The sequence below is a fragment of the Phalacrocorax aristotelis genome, chromosome 23 (genome assembly GCF_949628215.1).
Source record: "Phalacrocorax aristotelis chromosome 23, bGulAri2.1, whole genome shotgun sequence".
NCBI lineage: Eukaryota > Metazoa > Chordata > Aves > Suliformes > Phalacrocoracidae > Phalacrocorax > Phalacrocorax aristotelis.
The window spans coordinates 7,573,685-7,601,258 of NC_134298.1; the positions used below are offsets into that span (position 1 = coordinate 7,573,685).

The window sequence follows — 27,574 nt, forward strand, 5'->3', positions numbered from 1 at the left end:
ACCAGCACAGACACGGGCAATTCCCACTCCCAGGAGCCAGACATGGGATGTGAGGAGCCAGGGCTGGATGCGGCTCAGGCTGCTGCTGCTACGCTCGCACACTATTGTGTCTCTCCCCACCGTGCACCTCTGCTGCCTCCCAGCCCTGTGCCAGCGCCGATGCGGGCAGCCCGTGGCACCGGGACACGCCACCAGGCTCTGGTGTGCCGACTGCCGCAGCAGGGGCAGCCGGGCTGAGCCTGCAGCAGGCAGAAGAAAGGCAGGGAAGGTGCTGCTGCCAGCTGTGCCCTAGGGTAACAGAGGCCAGCACGCCACAGAAGGATGTTCGCTACCACTTTATTATGACAAAGGCTACAAGCCACAGTATTTTTAAAGTGCATTATTATTCACCGTCAACAAACCACAGACACAAGCCTGGCATAGTGCAGATATGGCCAAGGTGGCAGAGGACGCTGAGCTGAGAGCAGGGCTGGGGTGAGCCAGGCAAAGGAGGCAGAAGGAGGCAGCAGGAGGCGATGGGGAGCAGGCCTTAGATAGGTACCAGGGTACAAGTGCTGCTCCAGTCAGACCCAAACCCCTCTGAGCCCCAGAAAGGCGTCACAGACAGCAGGAAGAACGGACGGACAGCCTCACCTGCTGCAGGAGGCAGCTGGGAAAAGCATGGCACAGGCCATGCCAGGGAGGGCTCGGCTCCTGAGGCAGACCCACCACCTCCCTGCATTCACAGACCATGTGGCTGGAACGGGGCTGCGCCTTGGGAGCCCCGTGGTTCCCCAGACGAGGAGGGCAAGGGTCCCAGCACTGCTTACCTCTGTATGGTGCCCCCAAACCACCTGCCCTCCACACCGCTGCCCCAAAGCGGGGTGATCAGCCAGGCTCTCCACCAGAGGAATTGTCTCGGTGCCGTCCCAGGAGCCCAGTGCTGGACACCCACAGCTCCAGGCCCTCACCACCCCTGGACAGCCCCGTGCGGTGCCTGGTGGAGCACCCGCTGGCACCCAGCATCAAGCTGGGCAGGCGGCTGGCAGCATAGGTGGCTTCTATGGGACAGCCCCGTCCTTCAGGTCACCCCTCCGGGAAAAGCCCTCCCTCCAGAGTGCCCCGTCCCAGGCCTGGAGCAACATCCCTGAAAGGTGCTGCTGAGGGACGACAGTGTCTGGCATGTCTGTGGTCCCTCTACCCCAGAGCGGTACATGGGGCCCAGCTGCTGGCTGAGAAAGATTAGTTTAAAGTGCTTTTTTCTTTTTCATTTTGCGTGGGGTGCTAAGGCCAAACCTCACCCTGCCAGAGTACATTTCCCCTTTATCCCCAGGGCCAGGGCCAGAGTGTCAGAAACCCCTAGGCAGGTTTCTGAGGAGCCTTCCCCTGGCCACCGCAGGCAGCAACATTCACAAAGTCCTGTGCAACAGAACCTCCCGCCCCGAGGGGACCTGCTCTGCTGGCTCCTGAAGTGCCCTCCCTCAGAGCCTGTGCTGCTCCAAAGGGGGACTCTCCCGACAGAGGAGGGTGGAGGAACCAGCTCTGGTATTTTGCGGTCAGGAAGCGCCTGCCTGGGCGCAGCGTGGCCGAGGCCCGGCTCCCGCTCTGGGCACAGCTCCAGCTGGTCAGCGGGAGCCCCCCACCGCAGCCCCAAAGCTGCCCGGCAGAAGCATCCACACGCCAGCCCCAGAAGGGCCAGGCAGCACAGCCGCTGGGGACGGGCTGGGGACGGGCAGGGGCCAACCACCCACCCCACAGCCATGAGGAAACTCCGCAGGCTGGAAGGGCTTCCTCAGGCTCCTCTGGACTCCTCTTGTGCTTGCAGCAGCACGCCAATAACATTGTCTCTACCCAGCTCAGTGGCATCCCTACCCAAAGTGACTTTTTGCATAGTGCTGCTCTCCCCATCTCCAAGCATCGTGCCACGCCAGCCACAGCTAGGCGGTCTCTGTCCCCCAGCCAGCTGGGGCAGAGGGGAAACAGCCTCAGCAACAGCAGCTTGGGGCCTGAGGACCACTGCAGCCATGTCTCTATGGCTTCCAACCCTGTCGCTGTCCTTGTCAACAGGACAAAACAGGCAGCAAGAGGTAGCACCTGAGACCAGAGCTTAACCCAGGGGACAGGGCTGGAGGTGAGCACCAGCCCCTCCGCCCCCAAGCTGTGCCGCGGGTCTCGGTGCAGGTGGTACCTCACTTGCTCTCGTTCTTCCAGCAGCCATCAGAAAATGGAAAAAGACCGAGAATTTGTGACTGTCTCTCCTCCTGCACCGCAGCTTTTCTTCAAGCCCCAGCTGCCTTGGTCCATGGGCTGCCTCCAGCCCAGGAGACCGCCTGCCAAGCAAGGCTCCAGAGCCTTTCCCAGCCCAGGACTGGCAAAGCTGCCACCCCAGCAGCAGCCACTCACACTCCTGCCCCGAGTCTCTCTGGGCGTCTGGATGGAAAGTAGCACTTGTAACTTGTAACACAGCAACGGGAACAGCAGCAGTCATGTCAGCGTGAAGCAAACATGGCATTGCTTACAAGGTGCAGCAGCAAGGTGTGCTGGGGACTGCCCCGCACAGAGCCTAGATGATATCCGTCTCCCTCTCTATGCCAACATACTTCAGGGCGTCTGCCTGGCTGTACCTATGAGATAGGAAAGTCACGGCTCCTGTAATGACCTCCCGGCGCTCCCCACAAATATATGCACTGAAACGGGGTCAACCCCGCACCCCAGACCCCAGCTGGCCGCTCCCCAAGGTACCTGTAATCAAAGAAGAGCTCCTCTCCTGCCTGGATGGCCCTCTTGGCAAAGATGCCTATCCGGTGGTCTCCATTCACCATCACAACTGCAACCAGACAGACGATGTCAGAGACGTGCAACCCCAGCTCAGGCTGGGAGGTCTCGCAGCACTTTTGCCCTGCCTGGCCAGCTGCCGGCCCCCGGGCCCATGGTACCCGAGCTCCTGCCTAGCAGGATCGGGGCACTCCCCGGGGGAGCTCCCAGCCACTCTCTAGCAGCCATCTCTCCTTGCAAGGCCAGGGCCACCGCAGAGCTGAGCAGGGCTCTGACCAGCAGGAACGGGATGTGCTGCAGAGAGGAGGAGACTTTGTCCAGGTCTTTGAAGTTCTGCTGCTCCCACAGGCTCAGGGTGACTCGGGACCCTGGAGAATCCGCTGCAATCCCAGAGCTGAGCAGGACCCCAGAGAACCTTCCCCCAACGAGGTCCGACTGGGCAGGGATATCTCACCTTTGGCATAGCAATTGGGGTTCACCGAGTGATTCGCAAAGCGGATTTTGTTTCCTTTGCGGGTGGCGTCAACAACAAAATCTATTAAGAAAAAAAAAAACCAAACCTGTAGTGTAAAGGCAGGCCTGCAGCTCAGGCAACAGAGGGGCTGAGACTGCCCGCCCAGCCGCCAGCCCCCTGCCAGGCAAGTTACCGTTGTTGAGGTTGAAGAGGAAGCTGGACATGTACTTGTCATAGACCTTCCCTCGCCGGTCAGCCTCATCCTGTGAAATAAGCTGGAGGAGGAGAGTACTTTGAGAGACTCAGCACCTGAGGGCACAGGGAGGATCGCTGCGAGGAGCAGTGCTCGCCTACCTCCCGGAAACACCCTCCACCCCACATGCAGGAGCTCACCAGGGCTCCCAGGGAGGGAGCAGCACATACACAACACACTCCTCCACGGCAGAAGGCCTAGAGGTACTGAGATGGGTCCCAAAATGGTGCAAGATTTAATATCTAAATGTGATCAGAGTGAGCCCAGGGCTGTGGCCAGGCTGGGGAAGGGACGCTGTCGCCACAGGACCAGCAGCTGAAGGAAACACCGCCACTAAACGCAGCCTCCGGAGCACGCAGCACAGCAGCCCCGGCATGGGCAGAAGCACTGACCTCGCCACAGTACTCAGAGATGAACTCATTCTTCTGCACAGATTCCTTGATGAAAGTCCCCCAGCCGGCAACATCCGATGGTGCCAGCAACAGATGCTGGAGCCAAGGTGAAAAGGAAACAGTTATGGTCAGTAGGCCCACCACGTCCCAGCACAGAGACCACCCCCCATGCATCAGGCAGGCCAGAAAGCAACAGTGAAGAGCTCTCCACCTCCCGGCACAGCTGCACACGCCAGGGCTAGAGCAGTGCCCAGAAACAGGTATGCTGTGCTTTGCTGCCACGCTCAGACACGTCACGGGGCCGAGTAACTCTGAGGAGCACAGGGAGGCCAGTGTCTACTGGTTTAAGGTGACACATGGCTCCCTACAGACTTACGGATCGTAGCACCATTACACTGGAGCTGTACATTACTTGACACCCACAAATTTGCATCTTTCTCTGAATTTTGGTCTTTTTTACGTGCAGTCTCTTGCCCTGGCCAGCAGAATTCAAGACCGAACCTTTCTCTGGAGTCACTGTTTACACTCCCCTGCTCTCACTCTTCCTCATGTAACTCCCGTCTCCTGATTTTCACATCCATAATCCATACCCCGGATTAAGCACTACAGAAACCTGGGGCGGAGCAGCTTCTCTTCCAGACCTCCTCACTCAGACAGCTGCGGGTGGCTCACACACCCTCTCCCATGCAGCAGGAGCTCTGTTTATCAGCTCTAGCCCAAGGCAGCCCCCTGCCAGCAGTCCAGAGCCATGCTGCTGTCAATACCTTCTTGAGACCTCGCTGGATGCTGCAGTTCTTGCAGGAGACCACCTTGCAGTCCCAGTGCTCCGAAGCCCCACAGGTCAGGCAGAGGTCCGGGTCGCACTCCCGCACAGCCAGGTAGCACGGGCACTGCTTGGTGTTGCACTGGGTTTTACAGCGGCAGCCTGGGAAGCGGTTCTGACCTGCAGTAACATGGACCGCCGTTTTGCACCATGAGGTTTTTCAGCCCCGCAGGAACACAGAAGCTCCTCTCGAGCCAGGAAGGCCCTGGGCAGGTACAGTACTAAGCCTGTCCACCACCAAGGGCCATGCTGCCTGCCCAACACCCTGCTAAAATAAGGAAGGTGCCTTTGTGCTAATAAAGAGCTCTACACCCACCCTGCTCTGGGCAGCAGAGACAGGAGCCCCCAGACCACCTTCCTGCCCCCAAAGTCACCAGGACAGTGCTCACTGAGAACACAACGAGACCAGGTGAGCGTGAGGCAGCCTGGGCACCCAGGAGCTGGGAGCAAATCACACAAACACTTTGTGTGCACAGCAGCTTCAACCACACCTAGCAGAGCACAGACCATGCCCAGGGTCTTTCCCTGCATGGCTGGAGATGCTGATCTGCCTCTTGGGACTAATTGCATGCAGTTTGAAAATAAACAAGTCGGATAATGTAACAGATCAGTACAGAGAATCTTGGAGCCTGAGTTGGCTCCCGTCACCCTGTAGTCCTTCCAGCCCCAGGCAGTGTCATAACCCTTAACTAATCCACCCCTCAGAAGCCCCACCAATGTGGGCAAATGTGGTTATCTCCATTGCAGAGGTGGGAATGGAAGCCCAGACGGGAGAAACAACTGGCAGAGCAGTGACCCAACTCCCACCCTAACTGCTGGCCGCGCACGCTGCTCTCAGGGAACCAGCAGCCGGATACAGACATGCAGGCGAGCATTCTCTAACAAGAGTGCACATCTCAGCTGTTGAGAGTCACAGGGCAGCACGGAACGGTTTCACCTTGGACTTCAGCAGATTGCTAATCTAACTGCTGCAGATGGACACAGCAGTGTATGCAGGAATAAAGCAGGCCTCCAGCACGTCCCAGCCCTGCACCCTCCCTCTGGTGTGTGTCAGGAGAGCTGGCTGCTTTCCTGCCCCATAGTCCTAGGTTCTTCCTTACAGTCAGGGTTGCACTGGCAGAACTTCTCACAGAAATTCTGAGTCATGATGCAAGGGCAGGAGCTGTCGCAGGGATGCTCGGGGTGGTCACAGGGCTGGTAGTTGTACACCTGGGTAGGTGAATTATCTGGAACGAGAGGAGAAGTGCCCGGATTAGAAGCTGCACATCACAGAAACATCTGAAAGCAGCACAACCCGGGCTCTGGAGCAGGGAAGGTGCGAGGCCCTCGTTTGCCTGCAGAGGGCAGGGAGCCCAGCAGCACCCAGCGCACAGCTCCTGCAGACACATGGCTGTGATTACCGACACAGGGCACATGTTTGCTCTGCCCCGAACAGCCTGTTTTACAGCGGGGCTGCACGCCAAACCTCAGCCTCCCCTCTGGCTGGGGCAAGACTGCACCGCACGTACTGCCTCAGCAGGAGCGCTGGCACAGCCCTGGTTCCCACGGCACAGCTGCAGCGGGGCTGGGCCGCGGCACCCCCAGGAGCCCGGCTGGGGGGACTTGACCCCCCACCACGCCGCCGCAGCTGCAGGGCTGCAGAGCAGGACACGGCCATCCCGCTGCGCGAGTCAGAGCCGGGAACTCGATCCCACGGGTGAGCGGCCTTGCAAACCTCGCGTCACGCAGCCACACAAACGCTACCTTTCTTCAGCTGAATCTTCCTGCAGTGTGCGGCCCACAGCCTGGAAGAGAAGCAGAGAGGGTCTGAGGGGATGCACGACCTCCCGTCAGAAAGAGCCGGCCACGACTGCTCAGCACCGCCAGACAGCGTGGCAGCAGGAGATGGGCGACTCCAGAGAGGCTGTCTGGCAGCCTCATGCATTAATAACCATCAGCCAGCCGTGAAGTGGAGAACGATGAGAATGACGCAGCTACAGCATTAGTTATTTAAGGCAAATGCTAGAGCCAGGATAATACTGGACACACTGGGATCAGCACACAAAAAGTAGGTTATAAGTCAGGGAGCTGGGGCTAAGGGTGCTGTTAGGACAGCAGTACCGGCCCTCCCGCAGCTGTACAGCACTATGGCCCGGCACCGTGCTGCCCTCCCCTCGGGGCTGAGCCCAAGGCCGCAGTGCTGCGGAGCCTCCCAGCCAGGGCAGCAGCACTGGGGAGAGAGGCCAGGGGCCAGCACCCAGCCAGCAGCACCAGCAGCCCTGTGTGACAGCGGGACGTGTGCGCAGATGGGAGCCAGATGGGGATTACCAGGAATGCTTTGGCACAAAAAGCAGTGGATCTGGTTGTGTTTTAAGAACAAAACAAGCTTGTTCAACACTTGCCTGTGCTTCCTTTTCTTCTTCTGGGATGGATTCATTAATTCGTTTGTTGGCAGTTTTGTTATAAGTGATTCTTTCACTGCAAACTGAAAGACCTGCCAAAGAACAGAAGCAAAAAGAAGAATAAAGTTCAGCGTGCTCAAGTTGTTTTTATCTAAAGCATAACTAGAGTGTATGCAAGCACACGCGGGGGGGCTCCCAGTCCCTGGACCTGTAAGCAGGCAGTTCTGCCCCAGTTTCACTGACCACGGCTGCCATTGCTGCTCTTGCCTGGGAGACAAGAGCGCCCATCCTGCCAGCATGCCCGGCTGCAGACCGGGCACTCCAGAGGAAGGTAAGAGCACCGGGCATGCGTGGGGCTCGTTCTGCAGCCAGCAGTAGTACTGCAAAATAACAACACTGAACTCCACAAAGTGTTGATGCAACACATTCCTCGAGGTGGTTTGTGGCAGAGAAGAGAAAACAACAGGCAAGCAAGCAGCGGCCAAGGCCTCCCTCCTGCCGCCGCGGTGCCTGCCCTCTCCAGGCACCCACCTGCTTGCACGTCTTTGTTCCCAGCAGCCTGGCAATCGAGCAGAAGTTGTTGAAGTAGGTCCCATGGAAGACACGGAAGAGCGACTCCTCGGCTCCTGTCCACTCGACGGGCTCCTGCGGCGTCTCCACTGCAAACAGCTGGGAGGAGGTTGGACTCAGCTTCTGCTTGGTGGGGGTCTGGCAGCGGGAGTTTGCCTCTGGCAGGAAAGGCAGACATCAAGCCAAACGCAACACGGGAGAATGTGCTCTTACCATCACAGTTCCTGAGGGCAGTGGTCCCCCGGAGGTGCCCGACACCCTGCCTTGCTCCAGCCCCCACACCTCCCAGCAGCCCTGCACCACAGTCCTGCCTCTAGTCAGGCAGCCCAGCACTGGTTGGGACGCTGGCACTGGCCCCCTCGCAGCAAGGGAGCACCAGAGCCACAGTGCCACCTTCCCCTGCTGGGGCTGACCCAGGACAGAGTACGGGAGCCCTCTGCCCCACCAGGAGCTCACGCTGCCCTGGTCACCACGGCTTCCCCTGGCGCAGCAGGAGCAGCTCAGTGCTTGTCTGCCGCACCGAGGAAGCACTTGCCCCTGGCAGGCCCACAGACAAGCCCCCGCCTTGACAGTTCCCAGCCACTGCTCTGTGCTGCAGCAGGGACAAGCGCACGGACTGGCACTGCCCTGCCAGGGGCACTTCCCTTGTGCACAGACAAGTAGGGTGTTCAGAGCCGAGGGCTCTCAGGTTTGCAGACCCCAGCAAAGCTCTTGCTTTGCCTGGCAGCATTCCTCCTTCCTGGGTGAGGGCACTGAATCCCACAGCAGAAAGGGTAATGCCTGGTGTCCCTCACGTTTTTCTTAAGCCCAGCTGTAAACACTAACTGTTTGCTAACTCCAAACTCCATACCCTGGCGCGGGACGCAGCGGCAAGACAGGGAGAGCCCCCGCTGCGAGGTGCCACCTGCCCTTGCCAGAGGGGAGAGGGGTGTCTCTGGAGTGGCATCGTACCCGAGGAGCTAGAGGCCCACTCGTTGCCCGTGTCTCGGTCGCTGTCGCCCTCCCTCGTCTCAGCGACGGCGGAAGCCGGGGTGCTTGAGCAAGAAGCACCCACCACGTGGTGCCTCCGGCGGCGCCGGCCTGAGCACTTGGACCTGGGGTTGTGCAGCGCAGCAAACTCCTTGGCTCCTTCCTGCAACCAGAGCAGAAGACAAGGCAGGTGGCAGATGACCAGGGAACACAGAAAGGCTTTTCCTTTTCCACAGGCCCTGGGACAAGCCCGGACGCCACCAAGGTGGAAGACCCGCCAAGCACAGTCACTTCAGCGAGAGCCAAGGCCCTGCCAGCTGCCTGCACTGCACTCCCACTTTGCTTCCTTCAGCACTGCTGGCTGGTCAGAAAAGGCTCCCTGTCCCTGTCCCTCCAGTCCTCTCCCCTGCCTCTTGCCCTGACAATGAAATTCTCCTGGCCTCTTCCCCTGCTCCAGCCCTGCAGCTCCCCGGGATACCCCATATCTCAGCCAGCTGACCAGCTCCCACCCCACCAGCGCACCCATCTCCCTGCAGCCAGCTCTTCCGATCTGCAGCTCTCATTCCCAGTAACACAGCTAGGCTGTATTTCTGAAAGGCCACTTTTAAAAGAGTTTGAGCCTTCCCCACATATGCTAGATTCCTTCCCCAGCATTTTTAACCTGGGCTTAATTTTTCAAACGCTGCACTGAGTCCAGAGAAATAATTTGTCACAATTTCCCATCTGCTAGCTATGAAATCAGTCTTCGTTGGAGATTTGCTAAAATATGCATCCGGTAAGGTCTGTATTTGGATTCATGCTCCCCCAAATCCAATGACGCTTAGAACTAATTCTGAAAAATCATGGAAGTTGTGAAAAGGACCCACAGAGTTCTGCAGAGCAGGGCTGGCCAGGCCACTTCTCTCGTGGTTTCAAAAGCAGCAACGCAGAAACATACCAGCCAGAGGAAACAGTCTGCTCCGCAAGGATCTGGCTCGATCTTGGTCTCTCTATTCTTTCGTTTGTACACATTAGGAGTAGCATGAAAAGCTGAAAAAATAATAGTTATCTTTACTATTAGCATCCTCCAAGGGTCTCCCCCCACGCTGCAAGGGACAGGGGCAGCACGGACTCAACGAAGGTGAGTGGGAGCCTGAGGCAGTTGGCAAGAGTGCCTGAGCAGCTCTCCAAGCAGCGGGGAATGAGGCAGCAGGACCTCCTGGCCAGCCCTGCTCCAACCCGCAAGAGGAACTCAGCAGCACTGGGGGAACACGTGGGAAGGAGAGGCTATAGGAAAAAGATCTGCTTTCAGACTGAAAAAAAAGACCACATGACCTTAATATTATATCTTTTAATAAATAATTCACTGGAAAGAGTCCTGTGACTTTCCAAAGAAGACCTTAGACCTGGGAAACAGCAGCTCCAACAGCTAACCAGTATCCAAAAGGCTTTGGCAGGACAAACCGCAGGAACATGACTAAGATGAAGCTGTAAGATCCAGTGAGGCAACAAAACACAGGGGCATGTCCAGACTTTGGAAGTGAAATATTCATGCCTTTCCCTGATGAGCTTCTGCAAAGCAAGGGTAAAGTCTAGTTGCAGCAGTATTTCTGGCACGAACTGCCAGGAGGCTCGAACGCAGCGTGCTGAACAATGGTGAGAAAGAGGGGACGGCCACGCAGGTCGGTTTACCATCCGTTTGAGGAAATGAGTGGAGCTGTCTTTACAAAAGGCTTCTGGGCACCTGTCAGCTCCTAAGGCTCCACTGCAAACTCCGGGGAGGCACCACCCTCTAAAGACTGCAGCACAGACACTAAGCAAGGCGTACAGAGGTATGAAGCACTGAGGAAAAATGAGGAGAAAAGGGCTCTAGGGAAGCGTCCGGCCAAGACTGCACTTACGATGCAGAAAACAGTCGTATTTGAAGCAGCGGCGGCAGAAGAGGGTGTGGAAGGAGTGCAGAGACTGCTCCCGCTGGACCGACTTCGCACATGGCCCATCTATGTTGGGAGTGCACTGTGGCGGCAGCACGTTTGGGTCCGACACTTCCGTGAGCTCCCGGTACCTATTTGAGAAACAGAAACACCCACATACGTGAATGCTTTCCTAATTTGGGACATTTTACACGACTATGTTGCTATCTGGGCCAGTAGGACTCTGGCCCAGATACCCTGAGGCTAAACTAAAGTTTCTAACACTCAAAATGCACTCTGCTCATGCCTGCAGCCAACTGAGCTCTACTTTCTGGCCAGAGCACAGTGCTGTTTTCTGAAATACAGATTTCAATTGTTGCTAAGAAAGGTAACAGACAACTTAAGTAGAGATCTTCTACCTCTCTTTCATATCATCTGGGAAGCCGTATTCAGGAAACATAGAAGAAATAGCAGTGAATATCATGTCATTTGGAAACCGCTTCTTTGAACACTTCTTGTTACCTAAGAAAAATGAGAGAGACAATTCCTCAGTTAAGCTGGATGTGAATGTGTCTTTCCTTCTTCCACAGACAGCGATTCCAGTAGGTGTCCAGGATTGTACTTTAGGAGACAGAAGTGTAACCCCACATACAGTGGATAAATCTGTTGCCCTGCAACTGGCTAAGGCACATGCAGGTGCAGTACGCTGCCACTTGCAAAGTAGCGTAATGTATTGATGGAAGTACCAACCTTTTCCTAAGGACTATTACTATTTATTTTTACCAAGACAGGATTTGCAGACAATGCTTTTCTACATCTGTGAAAGGCCCCAATATTTGTGCTACTCGTATCATTATAAACCAAAGACAAAGACGAAACTACCAGTCAGCATTCCTAAGGTCATGCAGGACACATGAAAATCCCACAAACCAGAGCTTCCTCTATGCAACAAGAGCTCCAGGTGGCACAGGAGAGGGAAGAACAACACTAATACATGGAAAATGGGTCTGGAAGGGATTTGAAAAGGTCCACCTCCCTGGCCTGCAGCAGAATCACACCTACCTGCAAACTTACTGACAGGACCTTGTCAGGCCGGCACTTCAAAACCTCCAAGAGCAGAGATCTCACAGCCTCCTGAGATAATACCCCACTGGTTTGCTAATCTTACCATGAAATGGTTTTCCAGATGACTCATCTAAATCATTCCTCACCGCACTTTAAGCTGATGACTTCTTATCCTGTCCACAGGGGACAAGGAGAACAACCGCTTTCCCTTCTGCTTCCGACTACCATACCAGAACTTGCCAAGCTGGCTTCTGCCCTTAGCGACACATTAATAACCAAGAGCGATGCCAGGAGAGCACTGGCCAGCTACTCAGGCAGGGCAGGATCAAAATGTGTCCAACACAGCCCCAGTTTCTGTGGCCAAACCCACCTTCCACTGCAATTCGCTTTCTTTTCCTTGTGACTGGCAGCTCTTCTTTCCCATCTTCCTGTTTAACCTCAGAATCATTGTGTCCCTCCTCTTCCTCGTCCGAGTACTGATTCAGGGCGTTCACTAGCTCCAGGAACACAGCATCGCTGATGAGGACTGACCCTGAAATCATTTCTGAAACACAGAGATGTCAGCCGGTTTGTGGGTGCACCATCGCCCCTCGCGCTCCTCACAGAGGTAAATCACAAGCCAGCCACCTGGCAGTGTTAGCAGCTGGAACCTGCCTCGCAATTTTGTAGGGATATGTGGGATTTTAATGCTAGAGTCATAAGAGTGGTGTATATTTTTTAGCAATCTGAGGACAGGCTATACCAGAGTCTTCCATTGCCTTCCTCCCTCCAGGCAGAGTTTTATGATGAGGTAGGCAGCACTACAGGGAAACACACTGGCTTTTCATTTCTGAAAAGACTGATTAAGGTCTTGGCTAAGGTCTCAAGCAAAACAAGGTTGCTGAGCTCCTCTTAAGCTTTAGCACATTTTTCAGCACCCCAGAGCACTCCTGTGAACCCCCATGAACAAGAGCACCGGCTCCAGAACACCCCAGGCCTGGAACGGAGCAGGGTATCAAAAGGCAGGACTGCGTCCTTGCGAACCACAACAGCAGGCATGTTCCTGGTTTTCTGCTCTAAGAGCTCCCACAGAAAAGCTGGTTACTGCTGCCACCTTTTGACTCCTTAACTATTTTGATGTGTTATCTGCAAGAAACCGAATGGACAGTGCTGACTGCTCCCAGGTTACCTTCCTCTCCATGAACCTTCCCGTCATAGTTATTAATAAGTTCTTCAATGAAAGTTTCATCTTCTTCCTTCACCTCGTCTCCCATGTAAGGGATATTGCACAGAACAGTTTCATCCTCCACCTGAAAAGAGACCAGATACGATTCAGAAAATCGCCGCTTGCTGATTCCCAGCCAGGCTGTGTGTCTGAGGCTGCTCCTCTCCCCTCAGACCTGCAGACAACACAGCGCAAAGCAAAGGTTCAGCCTCGCTGGGTGCAGTTTCAGATGCCTCATGACCGACATTTCATTGTCAGCCCATGCCAGCAGCACAACTCTGACCCCTGAAAGTGCAATTTACTTTAAAAAATGAAGAGCTGTGCCTCCAAGGCTTACAGGAACTCAGAAGCACACACATTGCCAAGAATAATAAACAGCCGAGAGGGTCAGAGAGATTGTGTTCAAGGCAGAGTAGAACTGGAACAGCGAACAGCAAACCAACCAGTAACTCGCTCTCCGAGGAACACAGCCAAAGCTGAGGAGCATTCTTGCGTTAACCACAGGCGCAAGGACATTGGACCGCCATTGCCATGGCACCACTGACCGACTGGTCGCGTTACAGTTGCTGGTGTCACACTACTCCCCCAGTCTGCTATGGGAGGCTTCAGAGAGCCCTGCAGGTTGCAGGAACACACCCACACCAGGCAAAGAGCCAGTCTAGCCGCCAACCACCTGTTTGTTTAACAAATAATCTTAACTACGCCACACCAAAATGCGCATTTAAATCGCTCCCCACACTACTGTGGTAGAGGAACTGATCCTCAGCAGCATCCTTACAGAAAGACCAGCAGGGTAATCCAGTCAAAAAGAAAAGGATCTGCCTAAGAAATTAAACACTTAATTTAAAAGGGAAGAAAAATCTTAAGGAAAGAAACAAACAAACTAAAAAGCCCCAAAACATATTTACTCCTTGAATCCTGTGAAATAACAGTGGCCCTATCAAGGGGTCAGGTGTAAAGGAGAGACTAGCTCGATAAGACAGTGTGGATACAAGATTGTTTTATGGTATTCAACAAAACAAGCAACTAAAACAAAACTTTCCACCATTTCTCAAGCAGACATCACTGGAAACAAGTGGGCTGAAGAAGGTATAATCGCTCCACAACCATGTAACAATAACATACTGATGGCACCAAGACCTTGTGCCCCAGAGCCTTCCTACATACCATGAAATTCTGCTGAAGAGGGGACCAGGAGTACATAATGGGCACCAGTGCCACCGTGTTCAGGGTCCTCATGTACAGCGTCTGGCTCGGAAATCCCGGGAAAATGCTCTCAACAGTACACTGGAATACGAGTACAGAGAAAGGCAGTGAGGAAACGGCTGCGGGAGGTGGCCACAGCCAGAGGGAAATTGCAATTCAGGACAAACGCAGTGAAGCCCTGCGTTCATTCTTTGGGACTCCTTCACAGGAAAGGCCTTTGGGTTTGGGTTTTTTTTCCCATTTCTGCATTCCAGCAGAGTGCGAGGCATGGCCTGACACTGACATAGGACAGCACACACAAAAATGATCCCATATCCTCACAGCTCCCTGCAAAGCCCTGGTTCTAGCCCACCCTTGCGGCTGCCATGCCCCTTTTCCTCTCCTCACCTGTTTTAGGAATGGGTGCCCGCTGACTGGCTTCATCAATTGCACCGGCTGGACTCGAAGCTTCTTCCAGTCTTCATTCAGAATTTGAGTCTTTTCATGAACCTTTGCAAAGTTGGCCACAAACAGAGCCTGCAATGAGAGAAAGCGGCACTTGGAATTTAATAAATCATGTTGAGAACACTAAAACCCCTCCTGAGGTTTTGTTTCAAGGATCAAAACATACGCAAGGCACAGCATTGCAAATTGATGGTAGTCATTAGAAGAAATTCTAACTAAACTCAGCATTAGTACAAAACTGCGTTGAAAGTCTACCCAACAGCTTTTGACAACTCCTGATCCCAGCTGACCTCCTCTAAAATCCTGCCTGCCAAGGAGAGGAGCATCAGAGTAAGTCATCTGAAACCCCCCAGCACTGAGAAGGTTCAAGCACAGAGGTACTTTCAACAAGTGGAAACGAGTCCTCTTGCTGCAGTTATGCAAGCACTCAGCCAACAGACTTCTCTGCCTGTACAACAGACGCCGACTGCACGGCTCCAGGCTAATAAAGGCATGTGAGGAAAAGTAGTGTTCCTCAAACTTATCCAGCTTATAGCTTTGCAATTCGCAGGATGACGCACCCATCCAACAGCTCCTCAAACACCGTAAGGTAAAGCGAAGTCTTTAGCAGATATCCTTTCAGCTAGAGCTACCATCGTTACGTCTTTACCTTCGCTCCCATATTCGCCTGAAACCTCTTGAGCTGCCGAAGACGCATATATTCAGACTTGACTTTTCTTTTCCAGTATATAATGCACTTTGATGTAGGAGGAGTGGCGATTTCCATTTTTCTATAAAAACACAGAAAGAATAAACATCAAACAATGGAGAGCTTACTCCTGTAAAGTACTATTAGAAAAAAAAAACCACAACCCTGGGGACTTTAACTACATCATAGGCTTCAAGTAGGAAAAAACAACGACGCCAACCTGCGCTAGCCCTGTTTACGGACAGCCACGGCACAGAGCGCACCGAGGCACCGCGGAGGGGCGAAGCGTGCTGACCAGGACCGGGACCGGGCCAGCCCGAGCCGCGCGGCCCCTCGGCGGGCAAAGCCTTCCCGCCCGCCCGGGCAACCGGAGAGGCGCCGAGCGGCGGCGGCTCCCGGGCCCCCGGCCGGGCTGGCATCGGGGCGCGGGGCGCCCCCGGTCCCGGTCCGGCCCCGGGCGGCGCTGCGAGCCCGGCCTCGCGTAGCAGCGGCACTAGGAGCTCCCCCCGCCCCGCGGCCGGGCCCGGGCGCCTCCCCGCGGGGCCGCACGGCTGCGGATGCGAGCGCGGGCCCGCGCCGGGGACCGCAGCCCGGCCGCGCCGGTGACACGCACCGGAGCGGGCCAAGGCCGGCCGGCGCCGCTAGAGCGGGGAAGCGGGTCCCGGCCCCACCGCCCCGCGCGGCCGCGGCCCGCCCAGACCTCAGCCAGCACCGCGGGGACCCCGCAGGCCCCCGGGGCTCCCCCTGCCTCCCCCGCGGCCCCGGCCCAGCCCCGCCCCGCCCCGCACTCACTCCTCGGCCATCGCGCCGGGGGAGGCCGCGCGCCCCTGCGCAGCCGCGCCTGCGCCGCGCCCGGCCCCGCCCCCGCGCTACGGCCCCGCCCACTGCCCGGCCCGGCCTACGTCTCCGCCCCATGCTACAGTCCCGCCCACAACCCCGCCCCGTTACGGCCGCGCCCGCGGCCACGCCCCCGTTCCGGCCCCGCCCACAGCCCCGCGCCGCCGCCGGTACCGGTCGGGCCGAGGGCGCTCGGGGTTTTCCCGGCGGGGCGGCGAGCGCGGGGTGCCCTGGGCCCGGCAGGCAGGATCTCGGCGGAGCCCCGCGCGGCGGGCCCGTTTCAGCCCAGAGAACTCGCCCACCGGCTGCGGGGAACGGGCCGAGCCCGGCGGCTCCGGGCCCCGTGCTCGCCCACGCTCGGGTGCGCCCGGTCCCGTCTCTTCGCGGGCTCTCCCCGACCCGAACCTCCTGCGGGCCCGGCCCGGTCTCGCGGGAGGCGCTGGGCGGGCAGCGCCCGTGCCCGCCTCGGCTCTGCCGCCCCCCCGGGCCCGGGGGCAGCCGGGGCCGGCGGTGCCGCGCTTCCCGACGAGGCGCCCCGATGGGCCCCGCTCCGGTGGCCGCGGCCCTTCTGTCCCCGCCGCCGGGGCCGCAGAGCGGGCAGGGACGGGCCCGGCGCCCCGGGGGATGCGGGTGCCGCATCGCGGAGGGGCGATAGCGGGGCTGGTCCCCGCGGCCGGGCGGGCCCGGGGCTTCCTGCGACGGCGCCGGGCAGGAAGCAGCTGTTGGCGACGGCCTTCCTGCTCCGGGGGCCCCGGCGGCGAGGAGCGGGCGGTGCTGGGTCCTGGCCCGGCCAGGGCCCCGGTCCTTCCCCGCCGCACGCCGTGGTGCGGAGCGCCGGGCCGGGGGCTGCCCCAGCTCCGCGCCCCCGGACGGTCCGGGCTCCGGGGCGCCGCTTCCCGGCGGGGCGGAGCGGGGGGCGGGCGGCCCTGGCGGGGTGACCGCGGGGGACGAGCAGGGCCGGCCTGGGCCCGCAGTCCCGCATCCTGCCCTGGCCCGCATCTGATGCCTTCGGAGCTTCGCTGAGTCAGTCGGGGCGGGATCCCGGCGTCCCCCCGACCTTCCCGGGCATTGGCTCGGGAGCAGGCGGGCAGCGCTGGGCCGGGCCGGGGGCCGGGATAAATCCCCGCACGCAGCCCCAGCCCGGCGGCAGCGGTCCCGGCGGCGGGAGGATGCTCCTCAGGGTGCGACTCCTCTACTGCCTGCTCCTTCCTCTGCTCCAGCGGGGTAAGGGCAGCCCAGCTCTGCGTGGTGTGGCCAGGGGGTGGCAGCCAGGCCTGCACGGAGGCATCCAGGGGGTCGGGCACGGGGTCTGGCTAGGCAGCGAGTCCCCCCAGGGTCTCTGTCCTATTTCTCCGCTCCTTCCTAACATGTCTGTGCTGGATGGCAGCTCACCTGGACCCTCCGGCCTCCCCTCAGAGGATGCTCTGGGCAGGGTTTGCCATACGCTTCCCTGTTCATGGGACTGGTGTTTGCTCTTCTCCGGTTGCAAAGGCCAAGTCAGAGCCAGGAGGCTCCTTCTCCCCTTTCCCTGGAGTGGCATGCCATGGCATGGCATGCTGGGGCCACTCTGGCTTATGCCCCAAAGCTGGGTGGGCACTGGGGCTGTCCCTGGCTGCGCAGCCCTGGCACCCTATGTCTCCTTGCTGCAGGGCGTGGGGACATCGAGTATGGGGACCTCAAGGATGAAGGTAAGACATTGGTGCCATTGTCCCAGCACGGCTCTAGCCCAGGCTACCACAGCATCACCATGGCTGTGGGCTCTGCCGCTGGCAGAGGCGGTATCTGCACCCCCCGGGTGACAGGGCCCTGCCCTTGTGCAGTCCCGCGGGTCCTGCCAGTGCCAACGGCACCGTCTGTACTTCCAGGTCTCTACCTGTACCTGGACGAGGATGGTGAGTAGAGCTACCCTCCTGTGATCCTGGCTGTCCCCCCCATCCACCCACAGGCCTCGATGGGCCCCGTGTGATCTGTGCTGGGGCTCACAAGAGCCCAGGTCCCAGCTTGGCTGAGCCCACGGGGACCCGTGGCCACAGGCAGCCCCAGGGTGGGACCCCCAGAGCTGTCTGTTGAACTGCACAGCAAATGAGTGCCTCGCCCATGCCGGGCAGAGCTGGGAGTGTTCCCCAGGGGTGACCCCAAACAGCCACCCCAAAACCGGGCTTGGGGGAGAGCTGGGAGCAGGGTGGCATTCCAGTGTCTGGCTGGTGCTCTGCAGAACCACCGGAGGTGCTGGGGGGGCCAGCCCGCTGCCAGGACACCTACCAGGACTGGATCTCCCTCTACTGCTGGGCCCCCTTCCACGCCACCCTCATGGCCATCCCCGAGGGCAGCCGCTGCCACTGGGACCAGATTGGCAGGTGGGTTGGCGTCGGCCCTGGTGGTCGCAGGGTATTTGTGGGGCGCTGTGGCGGACATGTCCCTGTCCTGGCAGGCTGGCCTCACACCACCCCCTCCGCAGCATCTACAGTGTGCTCTCCGGCTGCACCCAGCTGCTGGCCCAGCTGCTTTCCTGCCCCTGGCCCAGCACCGTCCTCGATGCCTTCTTCCTGCAGGTCCACGCTGAATACTTCACCAACTGCACGGGTGGTGTGCCCCCCAGGCTGGGTGGCTTGCCCCCTGGGATGGCCATGGCTGTGGCTGTGGGGCTCAGCTGCCTCGTGCCCCTTGCAGCTGCCCTCACGCTCCGCAGAGCCCGGAAAGGGGCTCAACCCCCAGCGGGCAGCAGCCTAGCCCCTGCCTGCCCCCGCGCCTGCAAGTGGCCACAAGCAGCCCCCTTCCCTCCCAGCACTGGGAACTAACGAGCAGGACGAGTGGGCTGAGGGTGAGGGGGACAGTGGGGAGCAGGGACAGGGGTCTGGGCGTCCCTGGGGAGGGACTGGGTCCTGTGGCATGGTGGGGGGAGGCTAGGCCCAGGGCTCCAATGTCTCCATCTGCTCTGAGGGTGGGGAGCATCAGGAAAAGGGTCCTGGGCGCCAGGGTCCTGACTCTGCATGGGCTGAGCCCCTTCTTCAGCACCCCGGGGTGGGGGCTGGCAGGGAGCGCTGGGGATGCCAGGCTGGGGCTGGGGAGCCCCAGGCCTTGGCTGGCAGCCACCGTCCCACCCCTGCCCATCCCATCCCTGCCCATCCTCTCCAGATGCCCCAGGAGGGGGGCGGCCGCCCCGGCCCCGGGGCCACGCTGAGATCATTGGGTGTCTCCCTGGCAGGGGCTCCTGCCGCCCGGCTGGAGGCTCCAGCGGCTCCAACAAAGAGCAGGACCAGGGGCTCCAACCCTGTGGCCCCCAGAGCGCCAGGGCCTGATGGCTTCCAGATGCGGCCGTGAAGGTCCCGTGGTGCCCTGGGGTGGCGGCTGCCGCAGTCCATGGAGAGTCAGGCGGCTCTGCCAGACCATTTGCAGGGGAGCATGAAGCCTGGGAAGATTGTCTTTCTGCATCAGGGAGGGTCCCTCTGAGCTGCACTTTATCGCACTCCGATTCATGCTCTGCACGTCCCACGGGCAGGCTGTTAAAGGGAAAGCTTTGGGCTCTCACTCTGCCCTGGGCCAGAGGTGAAATGAGCTCACCCGGCCTCAGCCCGGTCCTTGGGCGGGCATGCGGCAGACCCGCAGGGCTGGGGTTGTCTTCGGTCGTGCTGCTCGGTGGGGGATGTGAGCCCTGCAGGTGGGAGCTATGCCAGGAGCGAGGGGCTCCGGCAGAGCCAGGCAGGCGCCAGGCTGGGTGGTGCGGGAGGAAGGCGTCAGGGCCAAGGACTGGCAGCATCGGCCAAGTCTCTGCCCTCTGCCCCGCTCCCTGCCTGCATCGGCCTCGTGCCTATGAGCAGGTCGTGCCACTGCCTTTCCCTCCCTGGCTGCAGGCAGGGGCCGGGGCTGCCCCAGCGATGCTGGCCGTGGGGCAGGTGCCCGGGTGAGCCCGAAGCCACAGTGTCGGGGCCATGGGTCCCCCCGCCACCCCCACACCCAGGCGGCAGTGCCTGTCCGGGGACATTACGCTTTCCCGTCCACTCCCTCCGGCTGCCGGGCTGCCTGCCCTCCACGCAGGAGACGAGGGATTTCACAACCCAGCCCAGACAGGATTAAAGAGAAATACACAAGTAAACAAATAGCGGCCTCGTAAAACTGGACGTGCTGTGCGGGGAGCAGAGCCTCTGGACTGCAGTGTGAGGTGCGGGCTGCCCGGGCACCAGGGCGCGGGAGCGATGCCCGCGGGGGCCGGCACCGCGCTGCGCAGCAGCAGGGTCCCGCCGGGAGAGCCGCTTTAAAGCAGTGCTGAGCAATCTCATTTTTCACACGTCTCCTGTAGTCAAACTGCCCCTGTCAGAGGAAAGGAGTTGCTTCCTGTTATTTCCATTGAAATACTTGTCCTAGTCGTTAGCCGGCAGGCTTTTGCAGGATGGCACCGTGCGCGCAGACGGGCTCCGGCCGGCTCTCCCGAGGGCTCCTGCTGCTCTGGGGTAAGTGTGCGGGAGGCGGCCTGGGGGCCGTGGCTGCCGACCGCGGGAAGCTCCGCACCTCGCACCACCCCGCACGCGGCCGCCCTCCCGCGCGTGGGGCCCCAGGGCTGGGGTCTTGTCTTAACCCGGCCCAACGACCACGCCGGCATGGGGCCAGCCTGGCAGCGCCGAGGGCGGCTGGGGCAGCCGTCGCCTGCGTGGCCAGGGGCCGGTGGCAGGCGGGCACCGAGCACTGCGGGGCATCCCCCACTGGGCTCCTCCTCCATCTCTCTGCAAATGACCCACGAGAACGGCTGGGGAGCCCTGCAAAGCCCCGGGCTGGGACAGAGAGGGTCTGGGGCAGGGCAGGCTGCCCTCGGCACAGCCACCGTGCCAACTGGGGAGCACTCTGTGGCCAGTGCCTGGCTGTGCTGGAGCCCTGCGTGAGAGGCCCAGGCAGGGCCCCCCGGGGTGGTTCACCACATGACTGGCATCGTGGCCGAGGGCAGAAGATGGATGGGGCGGTTTCCTTGGGCCATGGGGCTTCGGTGGGCCAGGCGGCGGGCAAGCGGCTGGCGGGGTGGAGGAAGCACACGCCCCACACCCATGACGGGCTGTGCTGGGTGTGGGGCAGATGGCGGGCGGAGGGTCTCTCTGGCAGTGCTGCGCTGCAGCGAGCGCTTCCTCTTCCTGCCCCAGCCCTGTCCGGCTGCAGTGCAGCCACCCGGGGAGATGGGGCGGCCTCTGTGCTGGCTCCCCACGGGTGGGGGGGGCATGGCTCACCCCCACGCTGTGACCCACGGCCCAGGGCCCACAGCCCCCACGCAGCCCCTGTGATCCCTTGGGCAGCTGCCTGCATCCTGGCTGGCCCCCTCCCCACACCCCCTGCCCATACAGGGGGCTCCCTGCACCCTGACCGCTGGCTACAGCAGCCCCCAAGGGACACCCAAAACCATTTCCCTCCTGCAGACCCCACCCTCTGCTGGGGCAGCCCCCGTGCATGGGCGCCCTGCTGGCGCCTGTCCCCTGCTCACCCTGTCCCCTCTGCTCCGCAGCGCTCCTGGGGACCGGGCTCTGCCACGTGGGCGCTGAGGTGGAGGGTTTTGGCCAGGATGCCAGGACGAGTCCACCCATGGCCCTGTTGAACTGGACAGCCCAGCTCGTGGGTGAGTGCTGGGGCTCGGCGAGAGCCAGGCAGCCCTGCGGGGCCGTCGATGCCCTGGCTGGGGCTGGCTCTGCACTGCAGGGTGACCCCCTCTTTCCCCTGGCCGCATGTTCTCTGTACCCAAAATAGCCGGGCTGTGCTGTGGAGCCCTCACTGGTGCCGGCCACAGTGAGAGCAGCCAGCAGCAGCCTGCCCTCCTGCTGTACTCCTGAGCATTGCCCCGTGGCTGCTGTGGGGTCTGGCCCTGCACCGTGCCTGCATCCTCCCTGCCGGCCTGGGCACGGGTCTGGGTGCTGGGTGTCACCCCCTGGCAGCCACAGGCTCTGGCAGGGGTGTGCTGCCTGCACTCAGCGCCTTCCCCCTGCAGAGGAGACGTACAGCAACATCACGCAGAAGTGCTGGGAGTTGTTTGTCGACCTGATGAGGAACGTGACAGTGTCGGAGCTGTGCGAGTGGAAAGTCATCAGCAGGTACGGGATGGCCAGACAGCCCTCCTGGGCAGCGCTGCGGGGGTGCGGGGGGGCAGGGACTCTGACTGGCTCCGGGGACGTCCCCGGCCAGGGAACCCAGACATGAGGACCCTTCGGTGGGGGCACTGCCTGTGGCCCCTCCGACCCCACAGCCACACGGGTGGAGCAGCTCCTGAGGCGGCTGGAAGTCTTTGATGAGGGCAGAGCCCCCCGGCTGCGCTCACAGGCCACCAGCTCCCGGCATGAGGGACCCAGGACCACCTTCCCGCTCCTGCCTGCGTGGGGATGGCTGGCGCAGGCAGCAGGGTGCTGGGCAAGCCTTGGGTGGTCCGGAGGGGTGCTGTTGGGCTGGGGGGGGTTGGGCCACCCGAGGGGTCCATGCTGCCGGTGTACCGCAGCCACCCCGCACCCCCGCACGTCCCCGTCCCCTCCCAGCACCCCGCGGCTGTCTCCCCAGGCCCTACAGCTTGCTGCAGTCCTGCCTGGAGAACTGGGCCGACCACCTGCGCTACGGCTACCCCAACGCGCTGGCGGAGCAGTACATCTTCCAGAGCCACCACCGCTACTTCCACAACTGCACCCTGGAGCACCAGGTCTACTTTGACCCACCCGAGGACGTGCTGCTGGCCATGATCATTGCCCCCATCTGCCTCATCCCCTTCCTGGTCACCCTGGTCATCTGGCGCAGCAAGGACGGCAAGGCCCAGCCCTAGCGCCGCTGCCCGGGCACCCGCAGCCGACGGCTGGCCGCCCCGCCTCGCCGCCCCACGGCGGGCACACGGCGGGCAGCGGTGGCCCTGCGGGTCCTGCGCCCGGGCGCTGCCCCACGCTTCCCTCCCCCCGCCCGGCTGCGGGGCCACCGGCCGCTCAAGCAGCCCTGGGGGGCACCGCCCCCGGGTGGGCCTCCCGAGGTTACCGGCACACGGTGCCCATCCCCGCCCCCCGCCTAACCGCCGGCCCCACGGCTGGGAATTAAACGCTTCTTCCCCCACGCGTGGCGCTGTTTCTTCCGCCGCAGCCCCCGAGGCCGGACCCGCTCCCGCCGCCAGCACCGCCCCTCCGCGGGAACGCGCCCGGCGGGGCACCGGGCACCGGGCACGGGCAGAGGGCCGGCCCGCCGCCGTCCTGACGGGGCGGGGCTGGGGGGCGGGGATTGGGGGCGGGGCTTCGTGAGGGTGGGGCGGGGGCTCCGCGGCGGGGGCGGGTCGATGTAGGGGGCGGGTCGGTGTAGGGGGCGGGTCCCCGGGGGTGGGCGGGGCTCCTCGGGGCGGGCCGGAAGCGGAGCGGGGCGGGCCGGAAGGTGGCGGCGGCGGCGGTTCCGGCGGCGGCGATGAGTTTCGCGTGGCCCTGGCAGTACAGCTTCCCGCCCTTCTTCACGTGAGCGTGGGACAGGGCCGGGGGAGCGGGGCTGAGGCCGGGGCCGGGCCGGGGCCGGGGAACCGGGAGCGGGGGTTGCGGGGCCTGGGGGAGCGGGGCTGAGGCCGGGGCGGGCTGAGCTGAGCTGGGCTGGGGCCGGGCGTGGCGGAGCCCCCCGGCGCTGAGCGGAGCCCCGCAGGCTGCAGCCCAACGGAGAGACGCGGCAGAAGCAGCTCTCGGCCTGGTGCGCGCTGGCGCTCGCCTACAGCCAGCGGCACCGGCTGCCCGCCATGACAGTGAGGGAGGCCCAGGACAGCCCGCTCTTCGCCAACCGCCGCCTGCAGCGTATCCTTTGGGGCCCCCTCCCGGTGCACCCCGTGCTCCTCCCCCCCCCCCCCCCCGGTGCACCCCGTGCTCCCCCCTCAGCCCCTTAATCCTTCTCCCCGTCGGCGAGCACCTCCTTAACCCCCGCCCAGGGAAGCTCCCGCTGGAGTCCATCCAGGTGGTGCTGGAGGAGCTCCGCAAGAACGGTGGGTGTCGCCTGTCCCGTCTGTCCGTCCCGCGTGTGGCCGGTGCCGGACCCGCAGCCAGCGGGGGGGGAGGGGCGGCAGCCGGTGAGCGGGCTCCGTCCCACCGCCGGGAGCTGGACCCGGGCCTTGCCCAGCCCGGCGGCGGGTGTGGACTGTGCGTCTGCCCGGGCAGGGCCCCACCGGCAGGAGCCAGACCCCTGCCTTCCTGGGTGGATTAAGTGCGGGAGGAAGGGGAGGGGTGTCGAGAGAGAAATTAATTCCTGTACGTGTAGAGAGATTTAGGAAGTTGGCGCGACTGCCACGCGGTGGGGAGAGGCAGTTACCTGGAGCTCCCTGTGGGCGTGATGGCTTGCACGCATCGTGAAATCTGCAGGCTTGATCAGTACTGTAGACTTGTGCTCTGATTAAATACCTTTCCCCCATTGATTTTTAGGGAACCTGGAATGGTTAGATAAGAACAAAACCAGTTTTCTGATCATGTGGAGGAGACCAGAAGAATGGGGAAAGCTCATCTATCAGTGGGTGAGAACATAGAAGCTGTCTCGCCTCACAGACCAGGCTTTCTGTGTCCGGGAGGACAGGTGGTATTGTCTGCGATTTGTGAAAAAGACCACTGGAATATTTTTCTCTTGCTTCCTCACTGCTTTTACCTTTATTCTTCTATTTCTCTCTGTTGCAGAGAAGTGTAGAGATGTTAACAGCTTTTTACTTGCTGTGAACTTGCTGTGGGGACAGAGCACCGTTGCTGCATTGCCTTTGTATTGCACAAGCCCTTATTGCAAACACATGGGCAGAAAGAGCAGAGGGGCAGGGAGGGGAATGGTCTTAGTCTCCTTAGCTGTCATTTCTTGACTCTCCAGTGTCCCAGAGCATTTCCAGGGTATCTTTGCTCACCAAGTGCTGTCCGTGTTCCACTTTGCATGAACTGAGACATATGAGAGATCGTGCCGAGGATGTTAAATCACAGGGATGAGACTTGCTATATTGCTTTTGTGTTTCCAGGTGTCGAAGAATGGCTTGACCAACTCTGTATTCACATTGTATGAATTAGCCAGTGGAGATGATACAGAGAATGAAGGTAATGTCACGTGTCATGTTCCGGAGCAGATTTTCAGAGCACACTTGATTTGAGCACACAAACAGTTGATTGTCTTATTATAGTTTTGTAGATTAAATATTTCTGTGCGGTGTTTTGCTTTTGTGCCTAGCTTCTGCACTGCCTTTGAGACTGCCGTGACTCATTCCCTTCTGTCTGTTGACCTTCAGGCTTTGTTTCTGATGCAGCAGTGTAGTGATGAGTCTGTCAGTGTAGCCATGACTGGATTTGCCATAGTGTTATGGCACTGGAGTCTGTAAGGTGCTCTTGAGAGCCCTCTGCTTCACTTCCACCAGTCCCTGGACTTTGTAAGCCTGTTTTTCTCTTGATGTGATTTTTTTTTTCCCACTGTTGATGGGGATCTCTGTCCTTCCCTAGAGTTCCATGGCTTAGATGAGACTATGCTGCTCCGTGCCCTGCAAGCCTTGCAGCAAGAGCACAAGGCTGAAATTATCACACTGGATGATGGCCGAGGCGTCAAGTTCTTCTGATAGCAGCCCCCTCCCCTCCACTCTTCCCTGGGTGCTGAAGCGGTTCTGAAGGTTCGCTCTCCTGGCCTGGTTTCAAGCCGTGACTGCAAGCAGCTGCATACTCGGGATTTCTTGGGCCAAGGAGAATTTGCGAAGCCTTCCAAAGACATGACTTCTTAGAAGTATTCAGAGATCCTCTGTCTCTTCTCCCTGTTGATTGTGTTTGAGAGGCTCAAGCTGCTTTAGGCAGTTCTGAGAGGGACTACCCAGAAGTGAAATAACGGGAATGCTTCTTTGCTGATCCCCGTTCCCGCGAAGGCCACGGAGCAGTCTCTTCAGCTGGCTGGTCGAGCTTGGCCTCGAAGGGTACCTCCTTCCCTCCTGCCAGCCGTGCGCTTGGGCTGTGCAGTTCCCGCTGCGGTGCCAGGCGGGGTGAAAGCAGGCACAGGGAGCTCACTGTTGCTGCTGTGCTGTAGAAGACCTCAGTGGCAGAATGATACGTGTGTGCTGCAAAGCAGGCTGTGCAGTGGGGTGGGGGTGGATGCTGAGGAACTAATTTGAAGTAATTAAAATTAGATGTGTTTCTAGAGCAGCCTGGGTGTTTTTGTCTATCTCTGTTTTTCCATCAGAAACAAAACAGAGCAGCGTACCAGGTTCTTGCCCTTCAGCTGTGTTTCCTTACTGCACCAGATGAATGCAGCAGCCTGCTGGGGAGAGGGTGGGCCTGCTGAGCCACCATGCCCGAGTGGGAAGCAGGCAGCACAAGCGCTTTTTTTCCACAAACCGGAGCTACGGGCTGTGTGGGCCCTTACTGCCTGTTCAGGGCAATGTTTGCTTTCATTTTCTGCGTCCAGTCCACTGAGAGCTAATGGGTTTGTTGCAGAGGTGATGGGGTGTGCTCTGTACACCAGCGGCTGGTAGAGAGTGTGACAAAGTTTTTAGATTCTCAGTGCTGATAACAAAGTACCCAGCTTGTCAGAAACCATGACCCAGGTATAGTCTGTGACCCAGTAAATCCTTAATCACAGACCAGTGGAAGCTGGGCAGCTGTGCCAGGGAAGGATCACGCTTGCCTTTCCCGTTCTTTGCCTGAGCATTCAGTGCTTGTTGCAGGCAGAGGTGGGGTGCTGTGCTGGAGACCTTTGACCAGACCCAGTGTGGTTGTTCTCGGGATCTGGCAGAGCAGATGGCGCCTGCTCCTCGGCATGCCTTACCCATCTGTCCCCAGCCAGTGCTGAACCGCTTGTCCTGCCTGCCCTGCCCTCGGAGGGTGACTCGGCACTGGTTCAGCTGCACTGCTGCTGGTGCCCGTCGTCGATGGTATGTAATTTTTGGTGTAGGCAAAATGCTGGAATCTCAGCTGAGTGTGTGGGGCTGTGAAATTTAAACATTTCCTTTTTGTAGCAGGAGCTCATTGACCTGAACTCAGCGGGATATGCTGGCTTGATCCGGGCACGGCACGGCTGGAGGCTGGTGACCGGGATGCCTTTCTGTGCCGGTGACAGCGATGCTCCGAGGAATTCCCATGTGCCAGCATTTCTCTGCTGGAGAAGGGCACTGGTGTGGCGCTCGTGTCATGTCACTGACGCACTGGGCTAATGTGGCCTCTGATCGTTTCTGGAGGCCATCATCCCTGTGAGCATTGAGATGGCTTGAGTGAGTGAATGGGATGGTGCAGCCCGTGGGGAGCATGCCTGCCCCGCTCCTGCCGGTGCTGCAGCAGCCTTGGGGGCAGCCCAGGCTGGTTTCACATGCCCTGCTCTCGGGCACCTGCTCTGACAGCCTGGGCTGAGTCCCCACCTGAGCTGCGAGGTCTGGGGGCAGAGGATGGACGTGGCAGCACTCGGGGACGGACATGCTGGGGACACAAAGAGCTGTCTTGATGCCACCGTACACTGTCTTGCTGGGGGGTGTCTGACAGTGGCTGAAGAAGCCCAGCTCCCCGCAGCCGCTGCCAGCCACGTTTGCAGAAGTAAAGACTGGTGTAGGCTGTGCCATGCCGTGTGCCAGGAGCCCCGCAGCACGTCCTGGCAGAGGCAGCGCGCGTGTCCCCTCAGTTGGCACAGGCTCTGCTCTACCCAGGGCTCGCTGGTTGGACAGGGGTCCTCCCGCTGTATTTGCAGCCTGG

At 60.0% G+C, this 27,574-nt stretch overlaps 4 protein-coding genes across 12 annotated transcripts; 3 read left to right on the forward strand and 1 right to left on the reverse strand.

The window, feature by feature from the left end:
• Positions 1-320: 320 nt before the first annotated feature.
• Positions 321-16,185, reverse strand: EZH1 (enhancer of zeste 1 polycomb repressive complex 2 subunit). Of its 4 annotated transcripts, none has more exons than XM_075117264.1 (20): positions 15,888-15,972; positions 15,057-15,177; positions 14,351-14,479; positions 13,925-14,044; positions 12,722-12,842; positions 11,924-12,097; positions 10,908-11,010; positions 10,477-10,640; positions 9,534-9,625; positions 8,579-8,759; positions 7,589-7,785; positions 7,058-7,149; positions 6,420-6,460; positions 5,777-5,902; positions 4,618-4,796; positions 3,854-3,949; positions 3,402-3,483; positions 3,209-3,289; positions 2,722-2,806; positions 321-2,603 (listed from the first exon to the last, which is right to left on the reverse strand). In XM_075117264.1, exons 1-20 carry the CDS (start codon positions 15,896-15,898, stop codon positions 2,543-2,545), a joined length of 2,256 nt encoding a protein of 751 aa, XP_074973365.1. In that variant the 5' UTR covers positions 15,899-15,972; the 3' UTR covers positions 321-2,542. The 4 variants fall into 4 exon arrangements, with proteins under 4 accessions (XP_074973365.1, XP_074973363.1, XP_074973364.1 ...); XM_075117262.1 differs by lacking the exon at positions 15,888-15,972 and adding an exon at positions 16,107-16,185 and having other exon boundaries at positions 2,465-2,599; positions 2,718-2,806; XM_075117263.1 differs by having other exon boundaries at positions 2,465-2,599; positions 2,718-2,806.
• Positions 16,186-16,371: 186 nt separating this feature from the next.
• LOC142068057 (uncharacterized) lies at positions 16,372-20,003 on the forward strand. Of its 6 annotated transcripts, none has more exons than XM_075117267.1 (5): positions 16,372-17,156; positions 17,320-17,620; positions 17,753-17,824; positions 18,148-18,289; positions 18,364-20,003. In XM_075117267.1, the coding sequence occupies exons 2-5, from the start codon at positions 17,389-17,391 to the stop codon at positions 18,728-18,730; spliced, it is 813 nt and encodes a 270-aa protein (XP_074973368.1). In that variant the 5' UTR covers positions 16,372-17,156; positions 17,320-17,388; the 3' UTR covers positions 18,731-20,003. The 6 variants fall into 6 exon arrangements, with proteins under 6 accessions (XP_074973368.1, XP_074973371.1, XP_074973373.1 ...); XM_075117270.1 differs by having other exon boundaries at positions 17,582-17,620; XM_075117272.1 differs by having other exon boundaries at positions 17,582-17,620; positions 17,798-17,824.
• Positions 20,004-20,184: 181 nt separating this feature from the next.
• Positions 20,185-22,983, forward strand: RAMP2 (receptor activity modifying protein 2). Its single transcript, XM_075117273.1, has 4 exons — positions 20,185-20,380; positions 21,415-21,525; positions 21,892-21,994; positions 22,452-22,983. Exons 1-4 carry the CDS (start codon positions 20,320-20,322, stop codon positions 22,705-22,707), a joined length of 531 nt encoding a protein of 176 aa, XP_074973374.1. The 5' UTR covers positions 20,185-20,319; the 3' UTR covers positions 22,708-22,983.
• A 271-nt stretch (positions 22,984-23,254) lies between these two features.
• Positions 23,255-26,038, forward strand: VPS25 (vacuolar protein sorting 25 homolog). The gene is made up of 6 exons (XM_075117332.1): positions 23,255-23,371; positions 23,550-23,695; positions 23,827-23,880; positions 24,314-24,402; positions 24,883-24,958; positions 25,355-26,038. Exons 1-6 carry the CDS (start codon positions 23,325-23,327, stop codon positions 25,465-25,467), a joined length of 525 nt encoding a protein of 174 aa, XP_074973433.1. The 5' UTR covers positions 23,255-23,324; the 3' UTR covers positions 25,468-26,038.
• The last annotated feature ends 1,536 nt before the right edge of the window (positions 26,039-27,574 follow it).

Excerpts from the sequence above, each read along its gene's own strand:
- EZH1 (XM_075117264.1), bottom strand. Across the intron at positions 8,760-9,533 it reads CAGACTGTTTCCTCTGGCTG|GAAGGAGCCAAGGAGTTTGC; the intron begins GTATGTTTCTGC and ends CTCTGGTTGCAG. Across the intron at positions 3,290-3,401 it reads CCTCTTCAACCTCAACAACG|ATTTTGTTGTTGACGCCACC; the intron begins GTAACTTGCCTG and ends TTTTCTTAATAG.
- LOC142068057 (XM_075117266.1), top strand. The coding sequence starts at position 17,389 with ATGGGACTGGTGTTTGCTCTTCTCCGGTTGCAAAGGCCAAGTCAGAGC. Across the intron at positions 17,621-17,752 it reads TGGGGACCTCAAGGATGAAG|TCCCGCGGGTCCTGCCAGTG; the intron begins GTAAGACATTGG and ends GCCCTTGTGCAG. Across the intron at positions 18,290-18,363 it reads CACTGGGACCAGATTGGCAG|GCTGGCCTCACACCACCCCC; the intron begins GTGGGTTGGCGT and ends CTGTCCTGGCAG.
- RAMP2 (XM_075117273.1), top strand. The coding sequence starts at position 20,320 with ATGGCACCGTGCGCGCAGACGGGCTCCGGCCGGCTCTCCCGAGGGCTC. Across the intron at positions 20,381-21,414 it reads AGGGCTCCTGCTGCTCTGGG|CGCTCCTGGGGACCGGGCTC; the intron begins GTAAGTGTGCGG and ends TCTGCTCCGCAG. Across the intron at positions 21,526-21,891 it reads CTGGACAGCCCAGCTCGTGG|AGGAGACGTACAGCAACATC; the intron begins GTGAGTGCTGGG and ends TTCCCCCTGCAG.
- VPS25 (XM_075117332.1), top strand. The coding sequence starts at position 23,325 with ATGAGTTTCGCGTGGCCCTGGCAGTACAGCTTCCCGCCCTTCTTCAC. Across the intron at positions 23,881-24,313 it reads GGAGGAGCTCCGCAAGAACG|GGAACCTGGAATGGTTAGAT; the intron begins GTGGGTGTCGCC and ends ATTGATTTTTAG. Across the intron at positions 24,959-25,354 it reads AGATGATACAGAGAATGAAG|AGTTCCATGGCTTAGATGAG; the intron begins GTAATGTCACGT and ends GTCCTTCCCTAG.